Source organism: Vigna unguiculata, chromosome 8, assembly GCF_037176805.1.
Source record: "Vigna unguiculata cultivar grain cowpea cultivar isolate G323 ecotype 2 chromosome 8, ASM3717680v1, whole genome shotgun sequence".
Lineage (NCBI taxonomy): Eukaryota > Viridiplantae > Streptophyta > Magnoliopsida > Fabales > Fabaceae > Vigna > Vigna unguiculata.
Window position 1 is genome coordinate 1851366 of NC_140799.1, and position 15311 is coordinate 1866676.

The 15311-nt window shown below is 31.9% G+C and overlaps 3 protein-coding genes across 5 annotated transcripts; 2 read left to right on the forward strand and 1 right to left on the reverse strand.

Annotated features, from left to right (window-relative positions):
• Positions 1-427: 427 nt before the first annotated feature.
• LOC114194498 (B3 domain-containing protein Os01g0723500-like) lies at positions 428-4290 on the reverse strand. Its single transcript, XM_028084763.2, has 7 exons — positions 4138-4290; positions 3788-4016; positions 2736-3279; positions 2341-2516; positions 1429-1918; positions 999-1168; positions 428-851 (listed from the first exon to the last, which is right to left on the reverse strand). The coding sequence occupies exons 2-7, from the start codon at positions 3872-3874 to the stop codon at positions 537-539; spliced, it is 1782 nt and encodes a 593-aa protein (XP_027940564.1). The 5' UTR covers positions 3875-4016; positions 4138-4290; the 3' UTR covers positions 428-536.
• Positions 4291-6787: 2497 nt separating this feature from the next.
• LOC114193592 (uncharacterized) lies at positions 6788-11068 on the forward strand. 3 transcript variants are annotated; one of them, XM_028083463.2, is made up of 10 exons: positions 6788-7046; positions 8370-8429; positions 8541-8649; positions 8743-8824; positions 8950-9035; positions 9353-9456; positions 9588-9718; positions 9802-9895; positions 10352-10407; positions 10724-11068. In XM_028083463.2, exons 2-10 carry the CDS (start codon positions 8385-8387, stop codon positions 10818-10820), a joined length of 804 nt encoding a protein of 267 aa, XP_027939264.1. In that variant the 5' UTR covers positions 6788-7046; positions 8370-8384; the 3' UTR covers positions 10821-11068. The 3 variants fall into 3 exon arrangements, with proteins under 3 accessions (XP_027939264.1, XP_027939262.1, XP_027939263.1); XM_028083461.2 differs by having other exon boundaries at positions 6792-7046; positions 8227-8429; XM_028083462.2 differs by having other exon boundaries at positions 6794-7046; positions 8230-8429.
• Positions 11069-12263: 1195 nt separating this feature from the next.
• LOC114193246 (signal peptidase I) lies at positions 12264-14432 on the forward strand. The gene is made up of 3 exons (XM_028082968.2): positions 12264-12488; positions 12585-12896; positions 13445-14432. The coding sequence occupies exons 1-3, from the start codon at positions 12393-12395 to the stop codon at positions 14192-14194; spliced, it is 1158 nt and encodes a 385-aa protein (XP_027938769.2). The 5' UTR covers positions 12264-12392; the 3' UTR covers positions 14195-14432.
• Positions 14433-15311: the final 879 nt, after the last annotated feature.

The window sequence follows — 15311 nt, forward strand, 5'->3', positions numbered from 1 at the left end:
GTTCCTATTCTCGTTGGATTTTATTTTAATCGATTGAGATTAAATGAAGATTAAGAGCATAGAAAAAATACAATTTATTTTTTATTGAATTTTAGTTTTACTTCAATTAAAATTTCATTCATGAGCTTTAATTAAATTTTATTTAATTGAAATTCATTCACTAAAATGAATGTTGAGTAATTACCACCGACTAAGATAAACTTTTAATTGTATTAAATTTTAATTAAATTGAAATCAACAAAAAAAATTAAATTTTTACTATTTACTTTTAATTGGAAAGTATTGCAACTGATAATTTAAATAAAATTTATTTATTTCAAGTGTATTTACGATTTTGTAAGATTATACGTAGAATTTAATTGGTAAATACTATGTAGGATCTTACTATTTAAATCTCTCGATTTGAACTAAAATAGAACCACACACATATCAAAGAGGATGAAATTACTGAAATATGTACATAAAACAAAAGATGTTTGAGACTCTCAAAACAAACATCCTCAGTGAAGATTGATTCTGAGAAACAGAAAAGAAGGTTAGCATGAAGATGGAAGGATAGATAACCTGTCAGGTTTCAAGTGACCATTTTGATGTTCAGGCCCTTCCTTTCCGACCCCAGATATGTACACCTGCATCTCACATTGAGTAACCAATTCAAAAATGCACGTGTCTCCAAAATTTATGTCATTGTCACGAACAAAGGCCATCCAACCCCCACAGAAGGTATGAACTGTTCGCCCTTTTGCATCTGGAACAGAGTTCACAGTCCAACATTCACCTCTTGAATTACGAAGTATGACTTCAGTTTTGTAAGTTGGGAGATGTGCAGCTGAGAACTGGTATGGGATTTTCTACAATGTAACACCAATTAAATAACTTAACATTCATATTAAATATATATATATATATATATATATATATATATATAGAGAGAGAGAGAGAGAGAGAGAGATAAATAAAATGTAAATATGGATACTAAATGGTTGTGCATAACTCACCAGAGTGTATGAGCCACTGACATTGAACATTTTCATGATTTTAACAAAACTGGGAAAAGGGGAACTAAAAGCTTGAGCTACTCTTTGTTCATCGAGTGCAAACAACATTCTCAAACCAGATTTAGCCTGTGAGCTAAGTTCATCTTCAACCCGATGTCTCCTAGGATTAGCTGTCATTGTTTAGAGTTTAAAACATAAGTCATAATTTGGAAGTTACAAACCTTAATAGAAGGAAAGTATTCAATGTTTATTCTTTAAATAGTAAAGTGAAACAATTCCAATTCTCAAGGAATTGAGTTATGCTGTTTTCCTTTTTATTTTCTGAAAAATGAAAGAATTTCATAGAAATTTGTTGCAAAATAAGATATAAATCGAAATGGAATTAGAATGTGAGTGGATCACAAATTGGGCAAACAAAGAAAAAACTTACCCAACTTTTTATGGGCAGCTTTGGACTGAGAGCACAGGCCCATCTTCTTAGAAGTATTTGAAGCTCTGCCAGATTTCTTAAGGTCAATGGATAAAACAGTTTCTTGACCAATCTTGGGCCATTTTTTATCTGATAGATCAACTTTTCTTATGGACTTTGAGTTTACTTTAGCATTCATTGGCATATATCTGGTAGTTCCAGCATGTCCTGCATTCGCTCTTCCAACCTGGTCGTCTAGATCATCTTTTCCAACCCCAGCAATGTGAACACGTAATTCACACTCTTGCACAAGCTCAAAAATACAGATATCTCCAATCTTAATGTTATTACCACGAACGAAAGCCATCCATCCTCCACAAAGTGTGTGACTAGTATGCACTCTAGTTGTTGGCACAGAATTAACAGTCCAATGCTCTCCTTTCAAATTATGAAGAATAATCTTTATCTTGCAATTGGGAAGGTGTGCCATTGAAAACTGATATGGGATATTCTGCATTACAATATTTGTAAAACAGCATCAGCAAGAAATTGATCCGCGTACACACGCAGGGAGAAGCAAAAATAACTACTTCAAGGTTAATGGCAGGCACAGTGAATAAGAAAATAGATAATGCTAGGTGTGGGAAAATCACTCCAAGATGCATTTAAGTGCAAGGAAAATAATAGTTCCAATCGACCAAGGTTGACATTCACTAATTCGGATTTGTATGGATGAAAATTTCAATGAGGGCATCTTTTAATAATATACATCTGAAATGCTTTTCATCCTATGTTTATGAATGATGAAGGACTTTCAAGGAAAAAAGATAATATATATCAGTTCAATTTCTCAAGCCAATGAAGCACCACGAAAGTAACTTAACAGTTAGTGTAGAGTCATAAAACAACACTATTTGGAAACTAACAACTCACCAGAGTATATGAACCACTGACATTGAAGCTTTTCATGATTCTAACAAAATACGGAAAATTGGAAGTAAAAGACTGAGCAACTTTTTTCTCATCTTGTGCTGATACATTTGATAATGAAACTCCACCAAGAAAATAATGACCATCTTCCTTTCCACTTCTGTACAGGATGGCAGCCCCTGCATTGCATTGAACAATTCCAGCGATCATGAGTTTATGACTTTGTCAATATACTGTATTTTAGACGGCATTTTCACATATCAAACTTAAAGGAACAAGTACTAAAGAAAAGTATACTGTTGCATATAATTAATGATTTTAATGAAAAATAAGTTTTTTTAGACGGGCATAGAAACTCATTTTGTGTGAGAAACAGAATTTGATCAAATTAACTGTACCTTCATTTCGATTGTCCATGTGAAAAGGCACAAGGTTATTACTAGCCAAACAAGCTTTAGAGGTTTCTTCAGTTTCTCTGAACATTCTAATCGGTCTTACTACCTCATACCGCAATAGTTCTTTACCAACAAACCCTGGTTCAAGTTCCCGGTTGTCATATTTACAACCTCTCCTTTTCTTTGCAACACCATCAAATGCAATATCCAAAGAAGAACTCTCCTTCGCGTCTCTTTTCTGTCCAACAATTTCCTCAAAGTCACTCGAACTTTGACTACATTCAGACGTAAATGCTGCCTCTTTCTCACATGCATCCTTATCAAATACTTGGACAGTAAAATGCAAGTGACCTTCGTATCTGAAAACCAAGAGGTCACCACATTCTAGACTATGATCCACCACAAATGACGACCATCCGTGATGGAAGAAAAGATCATTGTCCTGCTTAAGTAATTGCACTGTCCATACATTTCCACTGGGACCAGTCAATGAAAATGAGCCGTGCGTCCTTCCCTCCATCCGACACACAAATCCATCTGGAATTTTCTGCATAAAAAATAACTTACTTTTAAACAAAAATATTCCAACAAGCAATTTATCATAAACATTATTCAAGAGCGACATCAAATATTTCTCAAGCCCTCTTTAAGACACGGCAACCCTAGAACATGAATAGGATAATCCAACTAAGAGTGTTGTGAAAAATAAAATTACCGTTGTCGTTCTTCTAGACAACTGATAACAAACAGTGCCTTTCAGGACAAAAAAGTTAAGAACTTTATGTTATCCAGAATTTTCTTTAAAGAAAAAGCACAGTTGTTCCTATTTAAACACACTTTAGCTTGTTATTGTTGCAGCAGCAGAATGATGCTTATTCATAATACATTGTGCAGAAAAGGAAAACTAGTACCATAGGTTGTAAAACCTAAGTTTCAGATTGAATCTCCTGGTTTCATTCAGAAGGGTAGTTAAATATATTAGTTTGAGAACAGGAAGCTAGGTCTACGGACACAGCAGAGAGTGAGAAAGATAGAGAGAGAAATCGGAGAGTTACCAGTCTGTGAGAGCTGAAGGCAGAGGAATAAACCTCATAAAAATGAGGCTTTCTCAAATTTAACTTCCCCCCACAGTCACACCCCATCAATCAAACCCTATTCCTCTCTTTCTCTCTCGATTTTGATTCTGACAACGAAGTTTGAGTAATGCGTTGGCACTTCTCAACATCAACAACCCCAAAGCCTCTGATTTTACTCTTATTTCGTTTTCTGGATAATCACTTGGTCCTGATCATCGCCAAATCGCACATCAAAAGTGAGAGAAATGTGAGCAATTAACGAAATTGAAAAACAATCAAAATAATAATAATGATAAAGAAAAGAAAGAGAGGGAGTGAGAAGAAGGTACCTTTGGGTAGAGTAGAAGTTGTGATCTGTGGAACAAGCTTGGTGTGAAATTTGTAATGTTAATTTCTCTCTTCTTTGTCGTTTTCCTTTGGGTCTCATTCTATGCTTCTGCAACAAATTGAGTTTATCATGTCACGTGGGCGCGTGCAAATTTACATCCATGGGAACGACGCCGTCTCTGTTGGCCAAAGGGCGTGAGACCTTGATTCTCAATCGAGCGGAGTGCGAGTAAGATAGTTATGATGTGCTATTATACACTTTTTTATATATATTTTTTTAATGTTGTTTCTTTTGTCATTTAACTAGCACATATCCAGATAATTTTTGTTTGTTTTATATTTATATATTATAAATAAATATTTTAATTAATGATTTATTAATTATTTAATTTTGTTATAAAAATATTTCAAAAGAATCATAGTGGCCACTCTTAACTAACATACAAAGCATTATCAAGACAAAAGAGTCATAAACACATCATATTAGAAATTAAATGAAAAAACATGAGTTGAAAAAGAATTGAACATGAATGTGTGCACTTTTTTTTGAAGTTGTTATCTATTTTTTCAAGTTATTATTTATTAATACAATATCGATAGATGATAAATTTAAAAAATATATATTTAAAAATAAAGTATATTTGTAAAGGGAATAGTAAGAATTAATTGTTTTTTTCTTATGAAAAAGTATGCATTATAAATATCATACAGCTAGTATTTTTATCGTACACCAAAATTATTTCAATTTAATAAAAAAAAATATTTGTCATCATCCAATTTTATCCAGATAAATAAATTATATTTTTAAAAACTAAAAAATAAAAAATAAATAAAAATGGTTGAAATAGAATTTATAAAAAGAAAATTAAAACTTTAAAAGGACATTAATTGGTTAAGTTAATTGGAATTTAAAATAGAATAAAAAAATAATTTTGGTCTATCTTTTCCCCCAACTTTTTTAAAAAAGAAGTTAACTCATTTTCATCCACGGACCCTATTTTTCTATTCACACCACCCATTTTTCTAAGCCAATTTATTTTTTCTTCAACACACACCCCAGTATTTTTCTATTACACTTCCTTTTCCACCAACATTTTTTATCCATTACCAACCTGCTACTTGGCAACCCTTTTCTACCTCTACCAATTAACCTCACTCACCACACACCTCGTTGGGAATAAATCCATAAGAGGCAATGATTGGAGTGATCGATATAGCTGCATAATTATGACAAAAGAAATTATCAAAGAAATATATTATGTGAAAAAAAAAATAAGGGACATTCACCCTCAATAAAAGATTATTGAGAATAGTCTAAATGTAAATCAAAAGTCTCACATTTAATATAATAAACAAAGTTAAATATTATATAAAAATATTGACTCATAACATTATTATCTTCAAGTTTTGAGAATAAAATTAGTGTTAAATACCTAATATCATATAGTCATATAAAAGTTTTTGTATGAGTATAACTAAACCATATAAAATATAAGGTTAAAATATTTCGTTGGTCATCGTTTTTTATCAAAATCTCAATTTGGTCCTCATATTTTTATTAGTATAAATTAGGTCGACATTTTTGTAAATTAGTATCAATTAGGTCATTTCTGTTAGCATAGAACTAATACCGTTAAGTAGGTACCACGTGTCAGCTCTTCGTTTTTTTATTTCTTTTTTGAATTTTTTTAAGTTTTTAAAATATTTTAAAAAAAAGTTATGCCACGTTTGTAGTGTGTCACGTGTCAATCTAATATGGTGACACGTGTCAAATTATTGTATGAATCTCAATTTGGTCCTCATATTTATTAATTTGATTTGATTTTAGTCCCAAATTTAAAAAAAAATTAATTTCATGTGCTACAAATTTAGACCAAATTTAATTTTTATATAAATGTAATGATGATACTTTTATTACATTATATTTCATTTACATATTTTTAACAATATTTAATTTATTTAAATTTATATTTTACATTAAACTTTATTTAAATTTTATTTTAAAATTATAAATATATAGATTAATAAATTTATATTCGAAATATTTGTATAACATTCTATATGAACAATATTTTAGAGTTGGCTTAAAATAAAAATTTAATAAATTCAAATGTAAAATTTTAAAACAATTTTATAACAAATTAAAATAAAAATATTTAAAATTTTAATATTAAATACAATTAATATTATTAAAATATTTAATAAAAATATCAATTTTAATAAAAATAATCATAACATTATATAAAAGTAAAATTTGATATAAATTTGGAGTGCCTGAAATTGAAATTTTTTTAAAAATATTGGGACTCAAATCAAATAAAATTAACAAAATATGAGGACCAAATTGAGATTTATACAATATTTTGATACGTGTCACCAATATTACATTTACGCGTGGTACATTACATATATGAGACATGACATAAATATTTTTTAATAAAAAATTAAAAAAAAAATTAAAAAAATAAAAAAATTAAAAAAATTAAAAACAAATGAAGAGCTGATACCTGATACTGGATGAGTTTTATAATAACCTAATCGATATTAATTTATAAAAATATTAACCTAATTAAAATTAATAAAATACGAGAATCAAATATTTTGGTAAAAAACGATGACGAATCTAAGTATTTTAAACAAAATATAAACCCATCTCAGATACTTACGCGGGAGACACTTCGAGACCTAAACCTCCTCACTGACCACTGATCACTTTCTTTTTTTTCTTTTGAAAGCTGCTTCCAGCAACAGCGTCAACGGAGACCCAATCACCATCATCTAGGAATCACTACGCCAACGTTTTCCAAAGCTCATTTCTGTGTCGCTACAAGGTTGTCTCCTTGCAGTCTCGGCTCACCAGTGATTGGAGTTTGCAACCTTCTCTGTGTCATCCATTTCTAGAGTTAGAAAGGTGAACCAATGGTTTCTCATTCACAGTAATCACCCCATATGATGCCATTTCCTCTTTCTTTTCTTTTTCTTTTCTTTTTGGATTCATGGTTGGAATGATTGGGTCTGATTTGGGTCCTGATAATATTCTTGTTTTTTCCACTGATTTCCCTTTCGATATGGGTTTGAATTGTTGACGCCTTGTATGTGCCTATGGCGCTTGGGGCAGAGGCGATTCTGGGTTTGTCTATGAATGCGATGTTCATGTTTGGTGATTGGGGTTTTCTTGTTTTCTTAAGAAACTCTGTTTGGGTCAGGTCATCTGTTAATTCTATAATTGTCGGTGAAATTATGTAGTCTGATAGATGGTTTGATTTTATATGGATTCTTGGAGGTTTTGTATAAATGTGTAACTATAGATAATGGCCAGATCAGTGAAATGTGTAGTTGAGTTTGTTTTGTTTCTTGTTCCGGATTTTTGATTCGTATTGGATTGAGTGTGTGAGTTTACTGTGATCATAGTTGATGCATTTCTCTGCCGTTGCCCAGGATTATGATAATGTCTATTTTGTATTTAATTTGTTGCATTGCTCCTTATGCCTCTCTGCTTTATTACTGTGGTTTTACATAGTTTTCTAAAATAAATTATAATAACAAATAAACTATAGTGACTCTCAAAATTATATTTTATTTTAAAGTATTTTTTATTTTTATCGAGATAGGGATCCTAGGCCATTTAGGTTGCGACAACCATCTAACAAAAGATGCACCATAAACTATTAAAAAAGCTTACATATCCTTTGTATAATTTTTCATAAAAACACACAGAAATAATTAATTTTAAAATTACATGACATAATTTGAAGATGTAAATTGTAAATTTAATATTCATAAAACACACATAAATAAATAATGAATTTTTATTTTATTTTTCATTATTATTTTCCGTATAAGTGGCACTCACGCCATCTAATTCATTAAAAAAAAATCAACTAACACGCTTCTCACGGGTTTTGTTAACATCATCCAAATTCATTAACTCATTTATTTGCATTTTACTAAACTTAATTTGTTTCTTAGCACTGCAATCGATCAGAAAACCCAAACACTGAACCACAAAGTGGAAATGAAGCGATTTTTTTTTTCTTTTTTATATTTTACTCTTTTTTGCGTTTGATATTTGGTATGTTCATGTTTTGTAGTAGTGTGTGGTGTATGGCCTACAGTGATGTGGTGAATTTGTTTTTGGCCATTGCGGTTTGGTGTACTGCTTACATTGCTGTTGCAGTTCTCGCTTCCTTTCAAGCAGTCAATTACCTCTGTACTTTCTGAAACCTCCTTGCAGTTTCATAAGGTTACCATGGGTTATGCACAACTTGTGATAGGTCCTGCTGGTAGTGGCAAGGTAACTCTATTGCTTTCACAAAATTTGCTGAGTTAAACCACATACCAAGGTTTTAAATATGCTATTTAGCAATAATGCAATTATCTGTGTGTCTTGTTTTTGTGCAATCAGTCTACCTATTGCTCGAGTTTGTATGAACACTGTGTGGCTTCGCGGAGAACGATTCATGTTGTGAACCTTGATCCTGCTGCTGAAAATTTTGACTATCCTGTTGCAATGGGTAAATAAAGTGTTATTATGTGGTTATTTCTTTTGAGGGTTTGGATTTTTGTTATCCTTGGAGCTTTACTTTTCTGGGCTGCGATGCTGGCAGATATTAGGGAACTCATTTCTCTGGATGATGTTATGGAGGAACTTGGATTGGGTCCTAATGGTGGCCTTGTTTACTGCATGGAGTATCCTTTTTCCTCAATTATGTTTAGCAGTATAGTTTCTCTCCATGAGTACCCATGTTAGCTTTTTGCTGTTTTAAAATTTTGATTTTGATTTAAAATTTGGTTGCCTTAATAATTATATTTAGGCACCTTGAGGATAACCTGGATGATTGGCTCACGGAGGAATTGGACAATTATTTAGATGATGATTACTTGGTTTTTGATTGCCCTGGTATTCACGATCTCTTCTCTGCCTCTATTGTTATTTATTTATGTTTTAGTAGCGAAAGTTTGATGTTTGAAGTTTTTGGAGGATATTGTGATTATGAGGTGGTGATAATATTGTTATAGTTATAAAATGCAATAACATATATGGAAGGCTAGAAATCAGAAGGGGTGGTATAATGAACTATAGTTTTGTTCTTTTAAAACAGATCGGTAGTATGGCCGTTTCTGTAATGTTGAAGTCTATATTACGATTGTTTATCATGATTTTTGGTTGGCTTGACAAGTTGTGATAAATCAGCTTTGCCTTGTGATGTTTTGCAGGTCAGATAGAACTTTATTCACATGTTCCAGTGCTTAAGAATTTTGTGGAACATCTGAAACGGAAAAATTTTACTGTTTGTGCTGTTTACTTACTTGATTCCCAGGTTTGTGGTAGTTTGCTGAAATCATATTTTCTTTTAAGCTTTTGGATTTCTCGTATTTCTTTAGGCTTCTAGCTGTTGTTTATTTGTACTATCGTGTTTGTTGACTGGTGGTGATTGTAAATTGTTTCCAGTTCATGACAGATGTGACCAAATTTATAAGTGGATGCATGGCATGCCTTTCTGCAATGGTTCAACTTGAACTACCTCATGTTAATATCCTCTCAAAGATGGACCTTGTGACTAACAAGAAAGATCTTGATGAGTAATCACTGTCACTGAATTTTCTTTCCCAAATTTGTTTTCATATTTTCGTTCATTCAAGTTTTAATATACTTTTACTCTTAGTTTTTTGGATCCAGAGCCCACCTTTTTACTGTCTGAATTGAATCAACGGATGGGTCCTCGGTATGCAAAGTTGAATAAAGCTTTGATTGAATTGGTAGGTCGTCTATGATTTTATGGAAGTTATGTCATTTTCCTCCTTTCCCAATAATATTATAAGTTAATATAATGTGTACATGTTGGTTTTCAATGTTAAACCGTTTATTAATGTCTGGGTTATATACCATGTCATGTTATATTTTCACAATTTGATAACAAGTTACACTTCCATCATATGCGTGCTGGTTTTGTGTAGAATGTTGGACTACTTCCAAGGAACATAGAACATAGATAACTATATTATTAGAATTGCTATAGAATGAAGTATAGTGGATTTTTGTAGACGACAGTGTCAATTCTAAATAAGCAACCATGAATTGTCATTGAATTTCTGGGCAATATTATTGAACTGATGTTCCTTTTCTAAATATCATATTTTTTCTGAGTGCAATCATACTCATGAGGTTCAGATAGGCCACCTCAGTTTTTTTAACTATTTCCTCTTTCTGAACAGGTTAATAACTATAGCATGGTGAGTTTTATACCACTAGACTTGAGGAAGGAAAAAAGGTATGTTTCTCTCTTTTCCTTGCATATCCTAGCTACGGTTCATTTCTTGAATAATCTTATATCTATATAGTTGGCATATAGCGGATATAATTGTGCATCATAGACTGCTATTGGATATCTACCATGGGTGTGATGCTGAAATATTAAATCTGAATGGTATGAACTGAAACAGGTGTAAATTATTTCTGTGGTAAAAAGAAAAAAGATAGAATAACATAAATTAAACTATTATAGTTGAAGATAACACCAAGATGGTCCTAGTTTATACCTGATTTCCTATTTTTTTATACTTTTTGTTGGATTCTTGTATCTACAGTATACAATATGTACTGGGCCAAATTGACAACTGCATCCAGTATGGAGAAGATGCAGATGTGAAGGTTAAGGATTTTGATCCTGAGGAAGATGAGTAGCAAATGCATGTTTTTTTGTATTTTGTTTTACATGAACATGATGGTGAATGAAGCTCACTTACATTGTTAATACACTGCCTCATTGGAAAGTTTGAGGTTGTTGTTTGGTTGTAACATGAAAAGTATTTGGTTACCACTACTTCAGATATAGCTTTCTATAAAAAAAAGGTGTGTCAAAGTAGACAATTAGGGATGACAATGGTTATAATTTGGATAAGGTATATATGAAAATAACAATTTTAATCTCATGTTTTAAGTCAATAGACATTTATCAATTTAAAACAATACTACAAAGGTGCACTGCTGAATGTATTCATACATGTGTTTGTTAACAATTTTGGGATATTCTTTCTGCTTAATGTTAATACTATGATACACCACAGTTGGATTAATCTTCAAGAAGTAATTGGATTTAATAATTAGTCTTTATTTTAAGCTAATATAGGTGTCTTTAGTGAACTGAGTAAAAAGTTAGAAGCATATTTTTGTTTCTTTTACTTTTGTGTCTGAAAATATAGAGATAAATTTTGATAGTTTTTTGTTAGAACGACACATGATAGAAATTATATTTTCAAAACTTTTAAAAATTCATGATGAGAAAACTATCAAAAGATGGTAAAAAAATGAATAAAAAATCAGGGGTAACAGACATATTGAACTTAATTTATTTTGTTAAATAAACAAAAACACTACCTTACATTTTAATAGAATACTTCTGTTTTTCTAATATATTGAAGCATATTGTAATCTCATTTCAAATTATTTTATTTTTCTAAATATTTTTGTTTAAATTAAATAATTCAAATTTATTAAATTATAGTTTTCTCTTTTAAGATAAAGCATTGCAATTATTAGAGATGTAAAATGTTATTTCCATGTCAAACAATTATTAATAATTAAAAAATTTTAATATTGAAGATTGTTTTTAATCAATTTTGTATATGGAATCACTACACAAATAAAACTACATACACGTATACGCTTAAAAAACTGATTAAGAATTTAACTATAAGTGAACTAGGGAATCAATATGGTGAATTTTACTCAGACTTTTAATTATCTTTTGGTATTAAATATATTTTTACACTAGTCAAATAAATAGATTTGTATTTATAGTCATTATCTCTAAATTTGTTTCAATTTTAATAAAAAAATACTTGTATTAGTTAAGATTTATACTCAAATTTTGTAAAGTATGCGTAAAAGTAATATATATAAAGAAAAAAAAATCATATTTTCTGTTGAATTTGTTTGTGTAATTTTTATCGAATAATAAAATATACTGATGCATATAATTTTTTAATATAATTTAAATGTCAAAATTAATAATTTAAAAAAATATAATATAGGAACAACACAAAAAAAAAAAATCAACTTCCAACAAAGAATCTAAATTCAAAAAAAAAATTTAAATATATAATAGGAATGAATCAGGAATGAAAATTTATTTAAAAAACCATATACTAGGTCTCAGAAATTCAATTCAACTTCATCCTCAGCAGTTCCCAACACGACATCACGACACCTCTGCTTTCATCGGAGATCGGAGTTACCCAACGTTTGGCATCGAGGATGATCAAAGCTCGTTTCCCTTTCCCCTTCTTCATCATACTTCTCCTTCAATTCACAGCTTTTGCATCTTCTTCCAACCTCACCCTCATTCTCCAGGTACTCTCTCTCTCTCTCACACACACACACACTCCACTTTTTCATTCTCCAATTTCTGAATTCGCTTATTCACTTTCACGATTCGTGGAAACCAAGGATGTTCTGAGGGCGGTGTCGGCGAAACAGAAGTGGGATTCGAACGACGTGAGAGTGGCCAATTTGGATGTTGCAAAGGTCAGATTCGGAACTTCCCGGAGCTACGAGTTCCGAATCGGATTCGGCACTGGTAACTTCACCCTCAAATTTGCCGACAAAGTTGCCACGTGGAACAAGTTCAGAACACCCTTTCCCGATTTACCCTCTCTCGTTCATCGTCTCGGTTCCTTCCCATTCCTTCCCACACTCAAATTAGAAGGTCCCTTTTCATTACGTGTTGATGCCCTTCATCACCTTTCGCTATCCCTTCCCGTAAGTAATTTTTTTTCCTCTTTTTCAGTTCAGATCTCAGTATGCTACGTCCTAAAGTTTTCTTCTTTCATTTGGAACTTGTAGTTTGTTTTACTCTGATTGCTGAAACTCTTATCCACGAACAAACAAAAAACTTACGCATGAAAAGTACTGAGAGGAGTAATATCAGCCGTATTGTTAAAATAGATGATTAATATTAAAATTAGTTATAACAATCTTGACCCATCTAAGTATGGACATATGGTCAAGATTCACTTCAATCACCATTCATGTATCCACTTCAGTGTTTTTTTTTTTTTTTTGCTAACAGCCTAACATAAAATCTTTCGTCTGTAGCTAGTCATGTCTCAAAAGTTGAAGATATTTTACTATTATTTTTGTTTTATGTAGTTCTGCACTTAGTTCAGTTGGCAAATTTGATGATTATCCTGCTATTGTTAAATGATTTTTTTTTTCTGAGCAATATATGATATGTTCTAGTTAATTCCTATGAATAACGAGTGGTATTGATATTTCAATAAAATCTGAGTCCTGTCTCTGTCTGGCAGATGAATGTTTCGTACACTGGTTTGAAACAAATCCTTGTTGGTGAGGGTATTACAGTAGAAGTTAAAGGAGCTCAAGAAATCTCTCTTTTTTACTCTTCTGATATCGATCTACCAATGAATGGAAGTGCCATGTGTAGTGGAGGGAAGAGTGACATTTGGCCCTTTCTGCATTCAACTTGCATGGCTCTGATTCCTATTCGCATATCAGGGTCTGCATCTTTGGTTGCTTATAGAGCTCGAAATCCTTATGCACACATAGCAACTACATTGATTTCAGAGGATGTGATTGAGCTGCTTCCAGAAAAATGTTACCATGGTCGTATGTTTAAAAAGCGAGCATGTCCAATTGATTCCTTAAGTTTGAAATTAAGTATGTTGGAGAAAGTTTTGAGGAGTCTTCTTGGTCGTAACATACTTCAAGGTCAGCTTTTTGGCCTTCTCAAAGCAAATATTAAAGCATCAGCTGTTGTAAAGTTCCACATAGAATTAGAAAGAGACATAAGGAATAATGTCACTCTTAATCGTACGATTCCTGATTGGAGAACAAAGCCTGGTTTTGAAAGGTTTTTGTTTGAGATACTGGCCAGAGTTGAGGAAAACAGGCTCAAGCCTCTTTTAATCACGAAGGTAAAACCTTTTACTGGATCTGTTTCGGTTTCGTGGGCCAATTTGATGTCGAATATGTCATATACAAAGTTGAGACCCGTTTTTCTTCCTCCAGAACCTCTTACACTGGATGTGAAATGGTAGGAGAAACCAAGTTATGATATCTTTTTTAACGAGTTTCTAGATCATGTTTGTAGATTCTTCTGCTGATCTTGTTATATGCAAGAGTTCACCAATTCTTGTAAAATATTACACTCATGATTGGTCCTGTAAATACCAACATAGGATAGGAGAAAGAAGTGATTTTACACAATTTATACAGTCTTCCATTATATGAACTTAATTCTTTAATTGGTACCTCTGATGAAGCAGTCTGGACTAAGGTGGTGTGCTACACTGCTTATGCTAAGTGGCTGCGCTTCTAATGTGCTTTATGCAGGATTATAAATATAATCTGCAAAAACTTAGTTATCCTTAGTGTAAATGTCACTGTTGACATAATGAAATTTTTAGGAAAGTCTTGTAACCATGGATTTTGGTCTTGTGCTTTTTTTCTCTCCCTGGGTCTTTACATCTGATCTAAGAACTTCATAGTATCTTTCCCGGTTGGCTCGAACACAATGAACAGTACATAAAAACCTTAAAATAGACCCAAATTCAATGGCACGAGCAGTTGCAATTATGCACCTTCAATACCAGCATGATTACCTTCTAATGACACAGCTCAATTTCTGAAATTTTAGTTCCCAGATTTGGGAATACTATACAATCCATACCATTCAAGTTGACCTCTATTCAACTTCGTACTTGCCACCCACCCTTTACTGATCTTGTTGATCATTGTTTGGTAATTTAATGACACTATCTAAGGGATTGCTATGCTTAGTGACTTCATCCCTGCTAGAATCTGCATTAACAAAGCTCCAAAACACCAACCAAGTATACCATAATGGAAATCCAACATTTCTTAACATTTTGAGTCATTTGTGATAGAGTCATTAGACTTAAAGGTTAGAACACTCTCAGAATGCAAAAAACCATGCTCGAGTCTCTATAGCCCCTCTAATTGTCATGAAAATAGCCGAATGATCCAGATATGCTCCAATCTGCTGAAGATGTGAAATTTTATCAGTAATTCCTATCATTCTTCTCAGAGAGGATAAAAGTGGTTATACAAAGGATTAGGAACTAAAAAGCCTAACCTAAATTGGATCTCTGATAGAAACTAAGAATGAATTGAATAACTAGGTATGCATTATTT